Source organism: Lepidochelys kempii, chromosome 24, assembly GCF_965140285.1.
Source record: "Lepidochelys kempii isolate rLepKem1 chromosome 24, rLepKem1.hap1, whole genome shotgun sequence".
NCBI lineage: Eukaryota > Metazoa > Chordata > Testudines > Cheloniidae > Lepidochelys > Lepidochelys kempii.
Genome location: NC_136403.1, coordinates 10,599,082 through 10,620,110, shown reverse-complemented (window position 1 = coordinate 10,620,110; position 21,029 = coordinate 10,599,082). Strand labels below are relative to the sequence as shown.

At 54.5% G+C, this 21,029-nt stretch overlaps 2 protein-coding genes across 5 annotated transcripts in view; both read left to right on the top strand.

The window, feature by feature from the left end:
• Positions 1–430: 430 nt before the first annotated feature.
• On the top strand, positions 431–6,192 carry UFC1 (ubiquitin-fold modifier conjugating enzyme 1). The gene is made up of 6 exons (XM_073323391.2): positions 431–854; positions 1,891–1,958; positions 4,354–4,417; positions 5,107–5,183; positions 5,702–5,792; positions 5,874–6,192. Exons 1-6 carry the CDS (start codon positions 465–467, stop codon positions 5,943–5,945), a joined length of 762 nt encoding a protein of 253 aa, XP_073179492.2. The 5' UTR covers positions 431–464; the 3' UTR covers positions 5,946–6,192.
• A 95-nt stretch (positions 6,193–6,287) lies between these two features.
• The window catches only part of USP21 (ubiquitin specific peptidase 21), a 31,770-nt gene continuing 17,028 nt past the window's right edge, over positions 6,288–21,029 (top strand). For 2 of the 4 annotated variants that reach the window (XM_078850527.1, XM_078850526.1), the window contains exon 1: positions 18,960–19,069. In XM_078850527.1, coding sequence (XP_078706653.1) covers positions 18,966–19,069 — 104 coding nt within the window. In that variant the 5' untranslated portion in view covers positions 18,960–18,965. Of the gene's footprint in view, positions 6,386–18,959; positions 19,122–21,029 lie in introns of those variants that run through there. The other 2 variants (XM_073323388.2, XM_073323390.2) reach the window with 2 other exon arrangements.

The following is a 21,029-nucleotide window of genomic DNA, read 5'->3' as shown; positions in this document are numbered from 1 at the left end:
CCCGTTATCTCATCGTAGAAGGCAATCAGGTTGGTCAGGCAGGACTTGCCCTTGGTGAATCCATGCTGGCTGTTCCTGATCACCTTCCTCTCCTCCAAGTGCTTCAGAATGGATTCCTCGAGGCCCTGCTCCCTGATTTTGTTTTGCTATGGATGAGGGTGAGATGGACACGTCTGGCGACGTGCTTGGCCGGCTATCTGAGGGCTACCCATTGCTGTGAGGCAGGCAGCGATGCTGCCATCGGGAGCGAGTTTAATAAAACTCCAGTTTTAAAACGGTTCCCGGTCTGGGAGCGTAACGGGGGCGGCAGCGGCAGCGGGCGGGGGAAGCTGCAGAGCCCAGCGCGCGGGGCGCTCGCGGCAGCATGGAGCTGGCCGGGGGGGGGGGGGGGGCGCCTGCCCAGTACACCAGAGGGGCGGGGCAGCATCGGGGGGAACGACGGGGCTCGCGCGGGTTTCCCGGCAATGACGAGTTACTGCGGGCCGCCGGCAGCGCTGGGCATTGAGGGGGCGGGGCGCGGCTGGGTCCCGGGGAGCTCAGCACGGATTGGTCACGGCTTCCGCAGCCCCGCCCCCTCCAGCGCTGCCATCAACAAACATGGCACCTCTGCCCAGCCCGTGCGCGCGGCCACTTCCGGTACCCTCCGGAAACATGGCACCTCTGCCCAGCCCGAGCCTTGTTGTGACACCACTTCCGGTCCTTCCCCCCCCCCCCACCCACCCCCAGTAAAGATGGCGGACGAGGCGACCCGGCGCGTGGTGGCGGAGCTGCCGCTGCTGAGGACGAACGCCGGGCCCCGAGACCGGGAGCTGTGGGTGCAGCGGCTGAAGGAGGAATACCAGGCGCTCATCAAGGTCAGGCTCTTCCGCTTCCGGGGAGGGTGTCACCGGCCAAGGGGCCGGGCGGAAACCTCTTCCTGTCAGCGCTCTGCCCCCGGGGTCTCTGGTTGGGGGAACGGGTCGCCCCTTCCTGTGGGGCCACCCGGTGTCCGGGCTAAGAGCCCTCACTGTGGGGAGCACGCGCCCCTCTCGTGCTGACGTGGCCTTTCCCAGACGGTGGCCAGAGAGAGTTACACTCAAATGTGCCCCCCCCATCTCTCTACAGGGGACATGGGCTGCCTGTCCTCCTCCCTTTGGGGCTGCCCCTCCCCCATCTTTGCAGAGGACCTGGGGCTGCCCCCTCCACCCCATCTCTGTAGAGGACCTGTGGTTGCCCCCCATGTCTCTGGTTTATTAGCCAGGCCCCAGTGAGATTCCCTGTGCTCCATGGGGTGCAGACTCTGACCCACTCCTAAGGCATCTGGGGGCTGCAGTGGTCCCACAGTGCAGGGATCTGTGGGGGGAGCATAGCTGGCACTCGGGCCCAGAGTGAAGCACATCTCCTGGAGGGATATTGGGGTGCCACAGGGCACCTACCTTGCTCTAAACTCTCCAGTTAGTGTAGCTCAAAGGACAGGTCACCTGGAAACCAGCAACGTTTTCTCCCTGTGGTGCCTGGCCAGGCCTGTGTACTAAGGGCATCTCATGGGCAGTAACTGTACCCAGGAATCCTACAGTCTGCCCCATGTCCAGTACCTCAGGGCTTGATAGAGTCTGCTTTTGATGGCTCTGTGTGATGCTAGTGCCAGTCTCATGTTGCTGGCTGCAGGACTTTTACAGTTGGTGTTCACCACAGCAGCAACAGACCTTTCTGCCTCGCAAGGAACATGGCTACACAGTAAACATGTCCAGAGAGATCTCCATTATCTACATAGATTTTGGGAACAGGAATTTTGATTTCTGTGCAAGCTTCTAGGGGATTGGGAGGCTAGTCACAAACTGCATGGTATGGGGGTTTTGATTTCATGGGGTTGCCTGTACCCACTCACTGCCTTAGTCTTTCCCTTCCCAGTATGTGGAAAACAACAAGAACGCTGACAACGACTGGTTCAGGTTGGAGTCTAACAAGGAAGGGACGAGGTAGGCATGGATAGGTTGCAGGGCGTGTTTGTGGCTGCCATGGCTCTAGGCCCTCCCGTCTCTCTGATGGGCTTCCTCTGCTATAGCCCCTCTCTATGCTTTGAGTAATTGTGAGCATACCAAGTCCCAGTCCTGTGGGAGCCCTTGTGTCTGCACTGGGAGTTGTTGTGGCCCTTCACTGAAAAAGGAGCAGGGGGCTGAGTCTCTGGCAAACAGGTCTTGCCTTCTGATAGTTGCTGGACTGGAGTTAGAGGCATGAAAAAGAAAAGGAATTCTGAACAGTCCTTTCTCACCCCAGTGTCACATCCTTCCTATCCTAATCCTGCTAGCGCTCTGGTTGGCCAGAGACCCCTCTGGGGTTGAGGGGATCTGAATGTCTACTGTGCAAAGCATGCAGAGACCTGCCCCTCCCCCAGCTTTCCCTCCATCCACAAGGAGCAGGAAGGCCACAAGTCCCTTTTGCAGCTCCCCCAGGTTGTGCCCTAATCTATTATACTTTATTCCACCAAAAAATAATCTCAGTCCCCTTGGCCCCTGGGGGCCATTTAACATCCCTACATAATAAATATGAACATGTTCCCATTACAGAGAACACAAGGTGATTAGTGATCCAATCTGCACTGTGCTTCCTGTGGCAGGAGGCACTGAAATGCCACCTGTCCCTGGGCTGTGTGGCACTTCGCCAGGAGCTCAAGGGCCACCCCCCAATGTGTATACAAGGGAACAGGCTGCAGCTGCCCTCTTCAGTAGCAGGGAGATGTGGCCTTTGGAAGCTAGGGACCTCCAGGCAATGTGGCTTGACTGCATGGGTCAGGATGGAGCACTGCATGCTGGGAGCTGTAGTCTCCATTTGGCTGCATACACTACAAGAGTGTTGGGGGTCAAGCAGTTGGGGTTGGTACTGCCCAGCGGGAGGGAGTACAGTGCAGCTGGGTGCCCCACGTGTCCATGGGCTGCCAGTCATAGCTTGTCCGTCTGCTCCTCTTGGAGTTGTGACCTAGTGCCAGGTGAGCTAATGACTTCATGGTGCTCCCTGTGATGCCCCCGCGTTCCACCCAGGGCTCCTCAGGGGCTAGGATAGACATCAGTCCCCTATGTGCCACTCTGCCATTCTCTTACCGGGGCTTGGCTTCGGCCCAGCTGTTAGTGACGCTGCAGAGAGACGCCTGCCCCTGTGCTCTCACTACCAGCCACCAACCCCGGGGCTGTGAATGGACCCCCGCTTGCCTGCCTGCCTCCTGTGGTGCTGCCACGTCCCAGGCTTTGTCAACGTCAGAGAAGCCTTGGCCTGCAGTGTTGCTCTGTTGGCTTCAGTGCCCCATGTGCACACACACGAAGGGACTCATTAGTTTGATGGGATGGAGCCTGGATCAACTGAGTGCCATCAAGAACGGGGCCAGGCTGCAGCAGCGATGCAGAGAGCTCCCTCGCCATCCAGCTAGTTAGCTCCCCCTCTGCCACCTTCAACTCCTGGAAACCCTGCCTGGGAGCCCTCATTGTAGATTAAGGTCCAGCAGGGCCTCCCCCAAGCGTCTTAGTTGCTCTTTATGTCTCAGGTACATCACAGCATAGCAGCAGTTTTGTAGAACCCCTTTTCTGCCCCCTGGCTCAGCCTTTGTACTACTTGCTTTCTTCCCAGAGCTATCCAGCTGGTGAGCTAATTACCTCCTCAGCTTCCCAGGCTCCCTGCAGGTGCAAGTGGTCCATTCTGCTCTTCCAAACCCACACTACCTAACTCCCTCCTACGCTAACTCCACCTGGGTCTTGTAAGGGGCCAGGGTGCTGGCTTCCAAAGGGCTCGGTTTATAGCTGCTAACCCCCAAGAGTGGATCAGGGGTCTGTTCCCCCGGTACAGATGGGGAAGCTACATGCGCCCGCTCACACAGCAAATCTCTGGCAGAGCCAGGAATAGAACCCAGGAGTCCTGGCTCCCAGTCTTTGTAACCAGTGGCCGCACTCGTTCCCTTCCAACTGCACATGGGGCCTGTTCCCATGAGAGCAGGTGGAGTTGGTGGGTGCCAGCCCACAATGGTGCTGGCAGGCGTCATAGATGCTAAGGCCAGACAGGACCATGATGACCATGTCATCTGAACTCCTGCAAAGCATGGCCCATGAGACTTCCCGGAATTCATTCCTGTTTGAGCCAGAGCAGAGCTTTTAACAAAACATCCCATCTTGAGTCTGACATGGCCAGTGATTGAGAATCCCTCACTACCTTGGTTCCAACAGTTGAACTTCAGCTTCCAGCCACTGGGTCTAATTAGACCTTTGTCTGCTGCACTGAAGAGCCTTCACTTGTCAGATTTCTGTTCCCCATGTCACCTCTTACGCGCCTCTGTCAAGCTGAACAGACGGAGCTCCCTGCCCCTCCTTCCCGTCTCTCTCTCTCTCGCAGGTGGTTCGGGAAGTGCTGGTACATCCATGACCTGCTCAAGTACGAGTTTGCCCTCGAGTTCGACGTGAGTGTCCCTGGGGCAGGGGCATCTGAGGGAAGAGGGCCCCCCTGCCCTGCTCCGAGGCTGGGGAAGGGAGGGGTTTCTTGTCCACTCCCTGCGGCACCAGAGGGAGCAGGTGGGAGCTGGCCCTGGCTAGGTTCACAGCATCACTGTCCCCCTGGGCCACAGGCACCAGGGGCTGAGGAAGAGAACACACCAAGGATGCTAACCGGGAAGGGGCAGAGAATCGCCCACCACGCAGGGCGAGAGCGAGCAGGAAGTGCTATGGGACTTGGCTAGTGCAGCCCAGCCCCTGAGCAAGCCGGGAGCTGAGAGCAGGGAGCCCTTTACACAGAGCTTTGCAATGGGATGCACCACGAATCAGGCCAATGGGATTGTGTCAGGGAACTTTGTGTAATGTGGGGCTAGCAAAGGGCTCTGCCTCAATGGGGCCCTGCCCCATCCTGCCCCTCCCAAACTAGGACATCCCCCTCCCGCCTACCCACGAGCTTCCACTTCAGCATCTGGAATGCAGACTCACTGGGGAGCTCACAAGGGGCCTAGGCTCCATGCTCCCAGCTGTGGCTGAGCAGAGAGAGCAGCAGCTGGGAACTCAGGGTACGCATACTGCTCCCTGTTCACAGGGGCGGGGGGGACGGGTGGAGGGGGCTGGCGTGACCATGGGCACACTGAACGGGTTTTTGTGTTTGCAGATTCCAGTCACATACCCATCCACCGCCCCTGAAATCGCCATTCCAGAGCTGGATGGGAAAACCGCCAAGATGTACAGGTCAGGCAGCCCTGCCCGCTTCCACCTCCACTTTCTGCAGGCCTTAGGGACCAGAGCTTCTAGCTCAGATCCTAGGCTTTGGTTGGGTCTGTCTTTATATCGCTTCTTCCATCTCACTGATGTGTATAGGCTATGGGAGGAGTCTCAGCTGTTGGTAAATGCAGCTGCCTCTGGGGTGGAACATGGCAGCTGTTGCTCAAAGGACAGGAAAGCAGCCCCTTGATGCAGGACAGGAAGTGGAGGAGATGCCATGTCTGAGTGGAACCCCGGGCGTCCTGGTGAGGCAGAGGAAGCTTCCCTGTGTTGGGATGGGGCCAGGCTTATGAGAGCTGCAGCTCCGTTCTGGGGTTGAGTGGGCTTGACACCCCTATGGCAGTGTCTCCTGTGGTCCCACGAGGCCAGGCTCTGGGCTCTGTCTCCCCTCCGCGTCTCCTGTGGTCCCACGAGCCAGGCTCTGTCTCCCTTCAGTGCCTTCCGTGGCTGGGGCTTCTCCCTCACATCTCTTTTGTCTCTTGCAGGGGAGGGAAGATCTGCCTGACTGACCACTTCAAGCCCCTGTGGGCCAGGAACGTGCCCAAGTTTGGGCTGGCCCATCTCATGGCCCTGGGGGTGCGTTTCCGTCAGTGGGGGGGATGGGGGGAGTCTGTGTCTGAGCTACACTCACGTCCCCCTGTGCTCTTTGCCTTGCAGCTGGGCCCATGGCTGGCAGTGGAGATCCCGGACCTGATCGCCAAGGGGCTCATCAAGCACAAGGAGAAGTGAGGGGTCCAGGCTGGTGGAGGCCTGCATGGTGGCTCCAGATGCTTCGGTGCTCAGACCTTGTCCTTCCATGCAGACACAGCAGCCAACTGGCCCCGCGGCCCTGCCTTCAGTGCAGGGCACTGCACCTACTGTGCTGGGGACTCACAATTCCTGTCTGCTCCCATTCCATGTAACCCCTGCCCAGTTCCTGTAAGGGGGAGCTGCCCAATCTCCCCCCAAACATCCCCCAATAAAAACTGTAGCCTGACTAAGGCCTCCCTGGCTGCTGCCACGCCTGGGGGCTCTTGCCAGGGGTTTGCATCCTGCTGAGGTAGCGTGCTTTAGCCAGCTCCACTGAGTCCCTGCTGCTGCTGCACCAGCTGCAACATCCTGATGCTTCCTGGTCCCTCCTGCTTAAAGAGATGGCTTGTAACTGAACCGGTTTCCAATTCACCATACTGGTGAGTGGAGGGCTGTGCTAGCCAGGCCTGCAGTGCCGCCCCCAGCAATGCATAGCCCAACTGGCCCCTGCGTGTGAGACTCCGTCCAGTTCTTCTAAAGGACTTCTTAACTCGGCCCCCCTGGGTGTACGAGCTCCCCTCCCTGGCTGTGCCACCCTGGGCCTCTCCTATGCAAGGGTGGGAGCCCTCAGTAACTTCATCAGGAGGCTACTGGGCATCAGTTGCACCGATCTGCGGGGCGGATGGGGGACGTGCCCCTAAGTGGGAGGAGGCAGCCTGTGACCCAGACCATGGAATCCAGAGCAGGCCATTTGCTCCCCCTCCCCTTGCGGTTGCCTGGTCGTGTGGAGCATTGTTCAGTGACAGCTTGTATGGGCAGCGGCATCAACAGGATGAGAATTCTGGGCGCTTGCTGCTGCAATATGACTCCCAGCACTGGGCACCCCCCCAGCAGAGACCCGGCCAGAACTCCCTCGCTTCATAACATGTCACTGGGCCACCTAGCTTTTACCTGCACAGAATCGCACAAGGGGGTGTCAGCTGGGGGCTAGATCAATGGTTTGTGCAGCACCTAGCATGGGGAGTAGGGGAGGGAGCAGTCCATGGCTGAGGGGCCTAGGTGCTACCGTAATACACCTAATAAATAACGTGTAGCACCTGGCACAGTGAGGCCCTGGTCCATGCCTGGGGTTCCTCAGTGCTACCGTAATACACCTGCATACACACATAAGAACAGCCGTACTGGGTCAGCCCAATGGTCCATCTAGCCCAGTATCCTGTCTTCTGACTGTGGCCAGTGCTAGATGCTTCTGAGGGAACAAACAGATCAAGACAATTTCAAGTGACCATTTCCTGTCGTCCAGTGCCAGCTTCTGACAGTTGGAGGTTTAGGGGCACCTGGAGCACGGAGTTGCATCTCTGATCATGGCTAATAGCCATTGAATGATCTATCCTCTATGAACCGATCTAATTCTCTTTTGAACCCAGTTATGCTGTTGGCCTTCACAACATCCCATAGCAAGGAGTTCCACAGGTTGACTCTGTGTTGTGTGAAGAAGTACTTCTTTTTGTTTGTTTTAAACCTGCCTGTTAATTTCATTGGGTGTTATTAGAATAGGGTAAGTAACACTTTGTATTCAATTTTGCCACCCCAGGCATGATTTTATAGACCTCCATCGTATCCTCCTTCAGTCATCTTTCTTCCAAACTGAACACTCTCAGTCTTTTTAATCTCTCCTCCTGTGGAAGCTGTTCCATCCCCCGAATCATTTTTGTTGCGTTTCTCTGTACTTTTTCTAGTTCTAATGCATCTTTTATGAGATGAGGTGATCAGAACTGCACGCAGTATTCCAGGTGTGGGCGTACCATGGATTTATATAGAGGCAACATGATCTTTTCTGTCTTCTTATCTATCCCTTTCTTAATGATGCCCAGCATTCAGTTCGCTTTTCTGACTGCTGCTGCACATCGAGCAGATGTTTTCAGAGAACTGTCCACAGTGACTCCAGGATTGTTCTTGAGTGCTAACTTCTAATTTAGATCCTATCATTTTATATGTATAATTGCAGTGGTTCTCCAACTTTTTTACTGGTGACCCTTTTCAAGTAGTAAGCCTCTGAATGTGACCCCCCTTATCAATTAAAAACACTTTTTCTATGTTTAACACCATTATAAATGCTGGATGCAAAGCAGGGTTTGGGGTGGAGGCTGACAGCTCGTGACCCCCTGTGTAATAACCCTGAGGGATCCCGACCCCCAGTTTGAGAACCCCTATATAATTGGAATTAGTTTTTCCAATGCACATTACTTTGTATTTATCAACATTGAATTTCAGCTGCCATTTGGTTGCCCAGTCGCCCGGTTCTGTGAGATCCCTTTGTAGGTCTTGGCAGTCGGCTTTAGACTTAACTCTCTTGAGTCATTTTGTGTTGTCTGCAAATGTTGCCACCTCCCAGTTTACCTCTTTTTCTGGGTCATTAATGAATATGTTGAACAGCCCTGGTCCCCATGCAGATCCTTGGGGGACCCCGGTATTCACCTCTCTTCATCGCGAAAACTGACCATTTATTCTACCCTTTGTTTCCTGTCTTTTAACCAGTTACTGATCCATGGGAGGACCTTCCCTCTTATCCCATGACTGCTTACTTTGCATAAGAGCCTTTGGTGGGGGAACTTGTCAAAGGCTTCCTGAAAATCCAAGTATACTGTATCCCCTGGATCATCCTTGTCTCCCTGCTCATCGACACCCTCAAAGCATTCTAACACTGTAGATTGGTGAGGTACGATTGCCTTTTACAAAAGCCATGTTGACTCTTCCTCTGCTTGACTCAGATTGTGTTCATGTGTGTGTCTGATAATTCTGTTCTTTCTTGTAGTTTCTACCAGTTTGCCTGGTACTGAAGTTAGGCTTGTAGGCAGTGGTGAGCTGGAGCCGGTTCGCACCAGTTCACCCGAACCAGTTGTTAAATTTTGAAGCAGTTTTAGAACTGGTTGTTAACCCGCTTCCCTGCAGGGGGCGCTGAGGCTTTGATGGGCTCCGGCCAGGAAGTGATGTAATTCCTCCTCCGGCCGCCGGGGGCGCTGCACTGCGGGAGCCATATGGGCTGCTGCCGGGCCCTGGGCACGAGCCCTGTTGCTGCTGCTCCCCTTGCCCTGGGGCTCCCGATGCTGCCTGGTGGGTCCCCGGCTGCTCTGCTGGGCCTGGGCTGTGTCCTGCTGCTCGGGCTGCTCCGAGCCACTCCCCCAGCGAGCACCCACCACCCTGCCCGCAGCCAGCCCCTGCCGCACCCCCTGCCCTGCCCTGCCCGCAGCCAGCCCCTGTCCGCAGCCAGTCCCGCACCCCCTGCCTGCAGCCACCCCCTGCCTGCAGCCAGCCCTTGCCGCACCCCCTGCCCTGCCCGCAGCCAGCCCCTGCCTCCAGCCACCCCCACACCCCCTGCCTGCAGCCAGCCCCTGCCTCCAGCCACCCCCACACCCCCTGCCTGCAGCCAGCCCCTGCCTTCAGCCACCCCTGCACCCCCGGCTGCAGCCGCCCCTGCCGCACCCCCTGCCCTGCCCGCAGCCAGCCCCTGCCTCCAGCCACCCCCTGCACCCTCTGCCTGTAGCCAGCCCCTGCCTCCAGCCAGCCCCTGCCATACGCACCCCCTGCCTGCAGCCAGCCCCTGCCCTGCCCGCAGCCAGCCCCTGCCTCCAGCAACCTCTGCACCCCGTGCCTGCAGCCAGCCCCTGCCGCACCCCCTGCCCGCAGCCAGCCCCTGTCTCAAGCCACCCCCTGCACCCCCTGCCTGCAGCCAGCCCCTGCCTCCAGCCACCCCCATGCCTGCAGCTGCAGAAAATACGGACGTATGGTAACCCTACTGGTACAAAAAATACATACTGGGGCACAGCCCTTAAACCAGAACTTTGTATAGGGAACCGGTTGTTAAGATTTTGGCAGCTCATCACTGCTTATAGGCTTGTGATTGCCATCTGGTCCTGGTGACTGTTTAATTTATCTACCTAACAAATAACAATACACAATGCCTGGCACGGGCTGGGGCTCCTAGGAGTTACTGTAATACCCCTAATAATCCTGGCTGCTAGCCAAGGCTGTAGAGCAGACTCATTTTATCTCTCTCTCTAAGTGGTCTTGGAGCCACTGGATGGGACAGAGCACCTCACCCAGGGGGTGTGTAGGTTACGGTAGCACCATACCAGCACAAATGCTGTGTGCGGAGCAGGCCGTCAGCTGCTTTGCAAACATCCGTAATACCTCTAGCCTCTGTCGAAAGGAGGCCAATGGACGAGACAAGAAACTGAGCGAGAGGGGGATGATGACGTCTTTGGAGTGATGATGTCACTGGACGTGATGTCACCAGACACAATGACATCCCGACTGCGATGTTACAACCTCATCTTTTCCCTCCTGGGGCCTGACCTAACCTTTGTGCCCCGAGTGGGCGGCTCACCTTGCCTAGGGAGAGAGGTGATTACAGTTAGAGTGAGGCCCAGGACTGCAAAACCAATGGCTGGTAAGTAGCACCAGCGCTGAGGAGGGTAAAGAAACACGGGGGGAAGGGTGAGAAAATTAAAATAGAGAGAGAGAGAGAAATGTGTTTTAAATGATGTGCAAAGAAACATATTATGGGGAGAAATGCCTGTTTGTAAACAGTAACAAATCTCTCCAGTGTATGTTCCCTCATGAATAACTGGAGACGGGCCTGATCCAATCCTCTTGCTCTGAGGTCCTCTAGGGCAGTGGTCTCCAAAGTGGGATGCGCGCAAGACCATCCATGGGGGTGCGCGGCAGGAGGAGCGCTGCCAGTACATCGGCAGCAGCGCTCCTGGACCTTTCATTCTTCGGCGGCAGGTCAGCTTTCCCCGCTTTGTCTTTGGCGGCACGCCGGCAGCCGCTCAGCTCTCTCCGCTCTGTCTTCGGTGGCACACTGGCTGCTGCGCAGCTCTCCCCGCTCCGTCTTCGGCCGCTCGGCTCTCCCCGCTCCGTCTTCGGCCGCTCGGCTCTCCCCGCTCCGTCTTCAGCCACACGCCGGCGGCCGGTTGGCTGTCCCCATTCCGTCTTTGGTTGAACGCTGGCGACTGCTCGGCTCTCTCCGCTCCGTCTTTGGTGGCACGCCGGCGGCCGCTTGGCTCTCCCCGCTCTGTCTTCGGCCGCTTGGCTCTCCCCGCTCTGTCTTCGGCCGCTTGGCTCTCCCCGCTCCGTCTTCGGCCGCTTGGCTCTCCCCGCTCCGTCTTCGGCCGCGCGGCTCTCCCCGCTCGCTCCGTCTTCGGCCACACGCCGGCGGCCGGTTGGCTGTCCCCGTTCCGTCTTTGGTTGAACGCCGGCGACCGCTCGGCTCTCTCCGCTCCGTCTTCGGTGGCACGCCGGCGGCCGCGCGGCTCTCCCCTCTCCGTCTTCGGTGGCACGCCGGCGGCCGCGCGGCTCTCCCCTCTCCGTCTTCGGTGGTATGCCGGCGGCCGCGCGGCTCTCCCCGCTCCGTCTTCGGCCGCTCGGCTCTCCCCGCTCCGTCTTCGGCCGCTCGGCTCTCCCCGCTCCGTCTTCAGCCACACGCCGGCGGCCGGTTGGCTGTCCCCATTCCGTCTTTGGTTGAACGCCGGCGACTGCTCGGCTCTCTCCGCTCCGTCTTTGGTGGCACGCCGGCGGCCGCTTGGCTCTCCCCGCTCCGTCTTCGGCCGCTTGGCTCTCCCCGCTCCGTCTTCGGCCGCTTGGCTCTCCCCGCTCCGTCTTCGGCCGCGCGGCTCTCCCCGCTCCGTCTTCGGCCACACGCCGGCGGCCGGTTGGCTGTCCCCGTTCCGTCTTTGGTTGAACGCCGGCGACCGCTCGGCTCTCTCCGCTCCGTCTTCGGTGGCACGCCGGCGGCCGTGCGGCTCTCCCCTCTCCGTCTTCGGTGGTACGCCGGCGGCCGCGCGGCTCTCCCCGCTCCGTCTTCGGCCGCGCGGCTCTCCCCGCTCCATCTTTGGCGGCACGCCGGCAGTAGCTCTTCTTTTTTTTTTTTTTCGCTTCCCCAGAGCTGGCCGTGGGGGTGCACGATTCAAAAAGTTTGGAGACCCCTGCTCCAGTGTGTCTCAAGCTGTGGGTCGTGACTCCATTTTAATGGGGTCACCAGGGCTGGCGTTAGACTTGCTGGGGCTGGGGGCCGGAGTCCAAACCTCACCGCCTGGGGCTGGAGGTGAAGCCTGAGGGCTTTAGCCCTGGGCGGCGGGGCTCAGGTTACAGGCCCCCTGTGTGGGGCTGAAGTCCTAGCGCTTCAGCCCCTCCCCCACCTGGGGCTGGGGGGCTTGGGCAGGTTCAGGCTTCGGTCCCCCCTCTAGGGGTTGTGTAGTAATTTTTGTTGTCAGAAGGGGGTCGGGGTGCAATGAAGTTTGAGAACCCCTGTTCTAGAGTCTACCCTCCCTACCTAGAGAGGCATTTGGGGCATGGCCCCAATGAGTGATACATGGCACTGTCCCTAGAAAGGACAGAGAACTGCAGAGAAAACAATTGGAAAAGTGCCAGTGTACAAAGAGAGGGGAGGAAGCCTTAAAATACTTGCAAAGAGCCGGATAAAGGGAAAAGGGACAGGGGTAGGTCTAGGCATTACTAAAACCTCCCAGGATGATTCTCCACGTGAATATTTGAAAAGCAAGTAAAAGGCTGCCCTGGGATGTTGTAAAGGGGATTTTTAATAATCTGTGAGATCAGTGATATATTTTTATTACACAGTTTTTCTTAGAAAGCAAAGGGTAGGCTTTGTATTTAAAGGTAAACAGAAATGTTGGTATTCTTAAGTATTAAAAGAGAGGAAACTAATATAACAAGTAGGGACTATGGCAGCACAGAGGCACTGTATGTATGTGTTCACATAGATATTCATAGGGGTTTGTAAAAGTTCTGTCAATCAACTTTTAAAATCAGATCATCCCATTTTCCCCATCTTTCCTCAAACAGGGCAATTGCTCATCTAATACAGGCAGTAGGTCACCCCATTTCTTTTGAGTCTTGTAGTCTCTTGAGTCTTGTATTCTGCCTCTGTAGATGGTTTATGTTTTTGCAATCAAAGTGATAACGTGCATGTGTTGGGTGCAGCCACAAATATTCCAAATAGATGCCCGTCTTTAGTTCACTTCAGACACAGCAGGACGATGTTCCTAGCCCTTTGGCTACAGAACTTGGGGGTTGTGGGTCCTGAAAGGACTTTTGCAAAAATTTTCTCACATCAGACTAGTGCTTTATACCTGATTTTAAAGCCAAAAAGAAAGCACATGTATTGGCAATGTATATATGCTTTTTTATGTTCTGATTAACCCTTTATACTCATGAATGGAGAAAGCACTTGTAATACAGCTACATCTTAAATTGTTACAGTTAAAAGCCACGCAAACAGGATAATTTTATTAAAATCATTTTATTAATTCTTAATGGTGCTGTCAAGGTTCCTTCCCCACTCTGAACTCTAGGGTACAGATGTGGGGACCTGCATGAAAACCTCCTAAGCTTACTTTTACCAGCTTAGGTTAAAACCTCCCCAAGGTACAAACTATTTTATCCTTTGCCCTTGGACTTCCACTGCCACCACCAAACGTTTATCTGGGTTTATTTATTAGGAAAGCGTTGTTTGGAAACGTCTTTTCCCCCCAAAATTCTCCCAACCCTTGCAGCCCACTTCCTGGGGAAGGTTTGGTAAAAATCCTCACCAATTTGCATAGGTGGCCACAGACCCAAACCCTTGGATCTTAAGAACAATGAAAAAGCATTCAGTTTTTGAAAAGAAGGATTTTAATAGAAGTAAAAAGTAAAAAAGAATCACCTCTGTAAAATCAGGATGGTAAATACCTTACAGGGTAACTAGATTCAAAACATAGAGAATCCCTCTAGGCAAAACCTTAAATTACAAAAAGACACAGAGACAGGAATATCCATTCTATTCAGCACAGCTTAATTTCTCAGCCATTTAAAGAAATCAGAATCTAACGCATATCTAGCTAGATGACTTACTAAGTTCTAAGACTCCATTCCTGTTCTGTCTCCGGCAAAAGCATCACACAGACAGACCCTTTGTTTTTCCCTCCCCCCAGCTTTTGAAAGTATCTTGTCTCCTCATTGGTCATTTTGGTCAGGTGCCAGCGAGGTTATCCTAGCTTCTTAACCCTTTACAGGTGAGAGGGTTTTTCCTCTGGCCAGGAGGGATTTTAAAGGGGTTTACCCTTCCCTTTATATTTATGACAGGTGCATAGTAAACATCACTAAGTGTATGCAGGGGCTCACCCTGTCCTTAATGGGGAGGGAATCGGGGAAAATGTCCAGGTTTTACATGACACTAGTTATTTTACTTTTAAAGACATAAACACACACACACATGCCACCAACCCATACCCCAGTGGTTCTCAACCTGGCATCCGCAGAGGTCTTCCAGGGGGCACATCAACTCATCTAGATATTTGCCTAGTTTTACAACAGGTGACATTTAATTTCATACAGACAATGACTTGTTTATACTGCTCTGTATTTCTGTACACTGAAATGTAAGTACAATATTTATATTCCAATTGATTTATAATGATATGGTAGAAATGGTAGAAAGTTGGCAATTTTTCAGTAATAGTGGGGCTGTGACTCTTTTGTATTTTTATGTCTGATTTTGTAAGCAAGTAGTTTTAAAGTCAGGTGAAACTTGGGGATATGCAAGACAAATCAGACTCCTGAAAGGGGGACAGTAATCAGGAAAAGTTGAGAGCTACTGCCGTACCCCATTCTTCTCCCTTCCCAAAACAGCTAAACAGATATTCAAAGTAACTGAGATTCATAGCTTAAGTCCAGAAGGGACCATTGTTAATTGATCATCTAGTCTGACCTCCAGCACCAGCAGAACGCAGGAAGAGAACTTCCCTGAACATGGATCCTATTACACGGATAAGCCACTTGAAGCATAGATACATTCAAAAGAGCCATTGTTTTATTGCATAGCTACGTCACGCACCCAAACATCCTGAAAATACACAAACAGGTTTCCAGTTGTGGTTGCAAACTAACAAATGGGAAAGAGAATTGCAGATTATTAGTTTATTTAACTGTCCCAAACTCCTAAGAAAAGTTCCTTGAAGAAGCAGTTGCTTTCTCTCTGGCATCTTCAGCTGTATCTGGGATCACCAAGCAGCAGTTCTCCATGGTAACATACAGACCTGTTTTCATGGATTTATAGATTCCAAGGCCAGAAGGGACCACTGCGATCATCTAGTCTGCCCTCCTGGATCACCCAGCCCAGAGAACTCCTCCAAAATAATGTATTTTGAACTAGAGCACGTGTTTTTTTCAAAATCCAATCTTCATTTTAAAATGGCCAGTGATGGAGAATCCACCACAACTCTTGGTACGCTGTTCCAACGGTTAATTACTCACACTGTTAAGTGAGCTGTAGCTCACGAAAGCTCATGCTCAAATAAATTGGTTAGTCTCTAAGGTGCCACAAGTACTCCTTTTCTTTTTGCGAATACAGACTAACACGGCTGTTACTCTGAAAACTGTTAAAAATGCATTGCTTATTTCCATCTGGATTTGTCTAGCTTCAGCTTCCAGCCACTGAAGTTTTGTGTATAAAACACAGACAAAAAGTGCTAAATCCATTCTGAATTACTGCTAGCAAGACTGTATAATGGATCACCTCCTCTTTCCCAATACCTCCCCCCTTCCCACAGCACACCCCCTCCTCCTTGTTACAGACAGTGCTGATAGTGTTAAGATCTCACAATAAGGGGGATAACTGTCTGCAATGCAGTGTTTGCAGAGTGGGGGAAAGGCTTCTCACCCATTTCACAGCCCCCATATCCTGCTGTTTCAGTGTGGTACAAAGGGATATTGACATGTGTGTGGGGCCAGCAGCATGAGCTCTTCAGAATTATAACACACAGATATATCAAACAGGTGTTTGTTGAAACTATAAATATCCATTGATCAATGTCACAGACTCACAGGTCCTGCCCACTCTTGGCTGGGTGCGGTCCCTGGGGAGAATCCCCTTCAGTTCGACAGCCCTTCTCGGTGGTCCACTGTCTCTTGGGGGTTAAGCCCCTCCACCTCCTGGAACCACACCTCTCTGAGCCTTAGCACACCTGTCTCTCGCGGTGGGTCCCCTCAGGGACTCCACCCGCGCTGGATCCCTGGGGCCTCCACTTCCAGAGGGAATAATGCAACCCTGATCTCTAGATCAGAGCAACTCTCAGCCAGCATAAAACAGGAGTGTTTATTGAATGTCTGAACCCAGCATAGGAAACTCTCAGGGCCCTCAGGCCTGGCCTCCCTCAGCACAGCACATCTAACTCTCTCCCGCATACAGGTGGGCTCTGCCTGCTGTCTCTCTCCAGTCCAGAGACCCTGCTCTTTCCAGCTCAGCATCCGATATCATCGGCCCCAACAGCTCCTCCCCTGTCCTTTGTCCTCTGTCCCAGGTAAACAGGTTGCTGGGGCCCTCTCTCTTCAGTCTTTTGTTCCCCTCTGGTTGGAACTGGTTGGTCAGGTCGCTGGGGTCCTCTCTCCTCAGCCCATTGTCATCCCACTGGCCAGAACCAGCTGACTGCAAAGCTGGGGTGAGCCTCTTAGTCACCAGGTCACCGGTTGTTAAGGTTCCCCATCTCCAGGCTGTTCTCTGGGGGTCCAGGCTGCTAGGTGAGGTCACACCTGGTCCTGTGCAACAACAAACCCTCTCCCACCACCTTGTTAAACATGCAGCACACAGGGAAACTGAGGAGCGCACACACTATTCATGTAAAACTCTACAAAAATCCCCAACTTCTTCACAATCAGCACCAGAAGTTCTCTTCTCTATAGGATTTTATACTTCATTCATCACTGTACTAGCTGAGCATCTGCCAGTCATGCAGTAAGCACCGTAACTGACATGTGTGACCTGTTGCTTGGTCTTTCCTTCTCTGCCCAGAAGAAGCATGTGCAGAGGAGTCTTGTTTTGATAGGCTTTCTTTTAAATGTTATTTGATGGCTACTACTATTACCATTTATAACTATACCTGTTGCCATGTGTTTCTGTTAGAGAAGGTGGGGCAAAGAAATATGCCTTGCACTTGGAATGGAAAGTGACATGGTTTGTGACAGTTCTTAGTTCTCGGGGGAATTCATTCACAGTCTTGGACCACCCCTGGAGAAAGTTCTGTCTCCTGCCCAGACAAGCTTTACTCTTATAGTTGAGATTTCCACTGAGCCAGAGGAGTGAAGTTGTTGACCATGGTCTTTGTCCTGGAGCTCTAAACGGTCTTTAAGTATCCTGGGCCCAGGGCATGGAGATCTTTGAAGATAAAGACCGCAAACTCTAACTTGGTCTGATATTCTGTGGCAGCCGGCATAGGGAGCAGAGGACAGATCTGATGTGCTTGTGGCAGTCTGTGTCGCTGAAGAGACGTGGCTGCAATGTTCTGTACCAGTTGGAGTTTCCTGAGTGCCAAGCCTTCATGCCCAGCCTACCACATGGCTGCCATCCAGCTGAGAGGTGATGAAGGCATGAATAATTTAGGCCAGGTCATCATCTGCCAAGGTGGGACGGAGTCTCCCAGCCAACCAGAGATGGTGGAAAGTTTTACTTGGGCAGTTGCTATGTGAGCGCTCAGCATCACCAAGGAACCCAAAAGTACTCCTAAACTGACAAATGGAATTAGCCAATTACGGATGTGACCCTTCAGTCGAAGGAGACTGCACTGTGGCTGCAAACTCTGCAAAGTACTGTCCTCTGCACCAGCATCACCTCTCTCCTGCTCAAATTCAGCTTCAGCCAGCTCTTCTTCAGCCATGAGCGGATCTCAGCCATGCACAAGTTTAGTGTAATATTTCCCTGCAGTATCCCTGGGGACCCCTGCATTTGGGAAGGGGTATGGGACATGCTAGTGTACCCTCAGGTATGCCAAGAGACATGTCCTCAGTGGGCAGGGTGGCCCACAGTTGGGTCTTATCCCTTTTATTTACACATCTAATGCTGCATCTCCCCACCCTGGTAGCATAGACATGGTGTGTCCCGTACCCCCCAGCACAGGGGCCCCCACGGGATGTGGTATGTCCCATACCACCCCCCCGCAGCACAGGGGTCCCCCCAGGGGATGTGGTATGTCCCATACCCTCTCCCACGCAGCACAGGGGTCCCCCCCAGGGGATGTGGTATGTCCCATATCCCCCCACCCGCAGCATAGGGGTCCCCCCACGGGATGTGGTATGTCACATACCCTCCCCCCCCCGCAGCACAGGGGTCCCCCCCAGGGGATGTGGTATGTCCCATATCCCCCCCCGCAGCACAGGGGTCCCCCCCAGAGGATGTGGTATGTCCCATATCCCCCCACCCGCAGCATAGGGGTCCCCCCACGGGATGTGGTATGTCACATACCCTCCCCCCCGCAGCACAGGGGTCCCCCCCAGGGGATGTGGTATGTCCCATACCCTCCCCCGCGCAGCACAGGGGTCCCCCCCAGGGGATGTGGTATGTCCCATTCCCCCCCCCAGCACAGGGGTTCCCCCAGGCCCAGGGGATGTGGTATATCCCGTTCCCCCCCCCCCCGCAGCACAGGGGTCCCCCCCAGGGGATGTGGTATGTCCCATACCCTCCCCCACGCAGCACAGGGGTCCCCCCAGGGGATGTGGTATGTCCCATTTCCCCCCCCCACAGCACAGGGTTCCCCCCCAGGGGATGTGGTATGTCCCATCCCCCCCCCAGCACAGGGGTCCTCCCAGGCCCAGGGGATGTGGTATATCCCGTTCCCCGCCCCCAGCACAGGGGTCCCCCCCAGGGGATGTGGTATGTCTCGTTCCCCCCCAGCACAGGGGTCCCCCCCAGGGGATGTGGTATATCCCGTGCCCCCCAGCATAGGTGCTCCCCTCGTATGTCTCAGCCTAGGGGGGTGCTTTTGACGATAATCTGGTGCCAAAGTCCCCTTGGACAGCAGCCGCCGGAGCCTCGGCGACCCTACGATAACTTTCCCTGCCGGTGCTGCCGCCCCTTTAGGAGGGGGGAAGGACGCGGCTCTGCCTCCATGGCGACGGGCATGTGTCACTAGAGCAGGACGCTGACGCACGCGCAGACTAGGCCTAGAAGCCGAAGGCTGCGGATGAAGGCGCATGCGCCGTGAACCGACCGAAGTAGCTCTTAGCCGGGCAGTGGGGACAGAAACAAAGATGGCGGCTTCTGGTGCGGGAGTTGTTGCTATGGCGTCCTGCAGGAGGTAGGGCCTGACCCACCCCCCAGGGCCTCGGAGGGGGTGGGCACCCTCCATGGTATGTGGGGTTAGGGGGGTTTCCTCGGGCTGTAGGGATGGGGGGTGAAGTATATAGGGGGGCTGTATATAGGGGTAACTATTGGGGTTGGGGCTTGCCTATAGGGTGCAATGTATATGTGGGGGTTAGTCTATGGGGGTTGGGGCCTGCATATAGGGGATAATGTATGTATGGGAGGCTGTATACAGGGAGTTACTCTATAGGGGTTGGGGCCTCCACATGGGGGTGTAATGTGTATATGGGAGCTGTATATAGGGTGATTACTCTCTCTCTCTCTAGGGGCTGAGGGATGATGAGAGATGCCTCTGCATAGGGTTATGGAATGGTGTATGGGGGCTGGGGCTGTAGGGGGTCTCTAGGGAGCTGGAGGTCACATAGCGTAGATGTGGTTTGGGGGGCAGGGTGAGGGAAGGCTGGAATGATTGGTAGCTGGGCTCTGCACAAGGACACTGCCCTGCCCCCTGTCCCTGGGTTCTCTCCCTCCAGGTAAGGGGCAGGCTGGCTGGCAGCAAGGGGTGTGTGAACTGGGTAGGATGAGGAGTGAGGGAGGTGAGTGTGGCTGGTGGGGGAACATCACAGAAAGTTTAGAAAATAAATTCTCTTTATTTGAGTGATCCGTACAGAGATTGCCTCAGGAGTTAAATGTCTTTGCTGTCTGGCGCTGTCTGTGGAAGTGCGGCCTGAAGAGACTACTGGTCCCAGCGAGCCACGCAGCATGGCCGCTTAGTTTGAGAGGGAGCACAGCATGCTGGGATCTGTAGTTGCAGTGGGTTGCACCTCTAGGTATAAGATGGAAGGCAGATGCAGCCTTCTCCATTTTATACAAATTTTGGGCAACCCTTGGGCTCCTGGCAACTTGACCAATGCCAAGCTCGGATGGGCAGAATCTGCAAACTTCGCCATCCTACTTGCAAGGGGAAGTGTCACTTTGGCTTTGACTGGCCAGCTGCTCTGAAGCCCTGGCCTGGTGTCCCAGTTCATGGCACTCCCTTGTGCTTTCCCTTTCTGAAATACCATATACTCTGTCTTGAGGCCATTGAGCAGTAGCAGGGGCCTGTGCTGGTTTTCCTGAAGCAAATTGCAAATGGATCATGCCCCTCTTATCTCAATGTGTATTGCGGGGATTTGCTATTGACACATTTGTGGCTTTCCAATTGCCATTATGCTGGACCGGTAGGAATTTCATGATGACATCAGGGATAGAAAAAACACTAATCCTCCTGCTCCAAAAACATAGACCTCTGTTATTTGAGTTAAAAGGGAATCTCGATCAGCTTTTAGCAGTATCAGGCTTATGGCACACAGCTGAGTAGGTCTGATTCCATCCAGAAGATGGCAACATTATGCATACACATTAGCCAGTTAATGACAGTGTACAGCAGGGGTCCCCAATGCAGTGCCCGCCGGGGCATTTTTGTACGCCCGCCAGACACCCCGCCACTGCATTTTGGCGGCAACGCTTCTTCCCGCTGCCGCTTTTCGCCCGCCACAGTTTTCTGGGAATAGCAATATGCTATTCCCACAAGAAAGGTTGGGGACCACTGGTGTACAGGATTGTGCCAATGGACCCTAATTAAGGCTTCTAGCTGTCTTCGATCCTATATACCAAGTGTTGGCTGGCTTCATTATGTGTGGTCTGTGCCCTCTACTGTTCTGTGCTGGATGCCAGAAGGCAGGAATGGGCCAGTGCTCCTGTTCTAGAGCGTGGGAGTGCGGGAATCAGTAAGTTTCTTTGCCAGATACAAGCACTGCTTCTGGTTTTGAGCTCTGCATTGGCAAAGCCCAGCCCCTGCCAGAGGCGGTTGGTGGGAGTAACTGGCAACCCATGTCCTGACTAGTGACTCACGCTAATCACCTCTGTAGTTCAGTGCCTCACTCACCCAAATCCCTCAGCTCAGCTGAGTGAGA

Excerpts from the sequence above, each read along its gene's own strand:
- UFC1 (XM_073323391.2), top strand. The coding sequence starts at position 465 with ATGACGAGTTACTGCGGGCCGCCGGCAGCGCTGGGCATTGAGGGGGCG. Across the intron at positions 4,418-5,106 it reads AGTTTGCCCTCGAGTTCGAC|ATTCCAGTCACATACCCATC; the intron begins GTGAGTGTCCCT and ends TTGTGTTTGCAG. Across the intron at positions 5,184-5,701 it reads AAAACCGCCAAGATGTACAG|GGGAGGGAAGATCTGCCTGA; the intron begins GTCAGGCAGCCC and ends TGTCTCTTGCAG.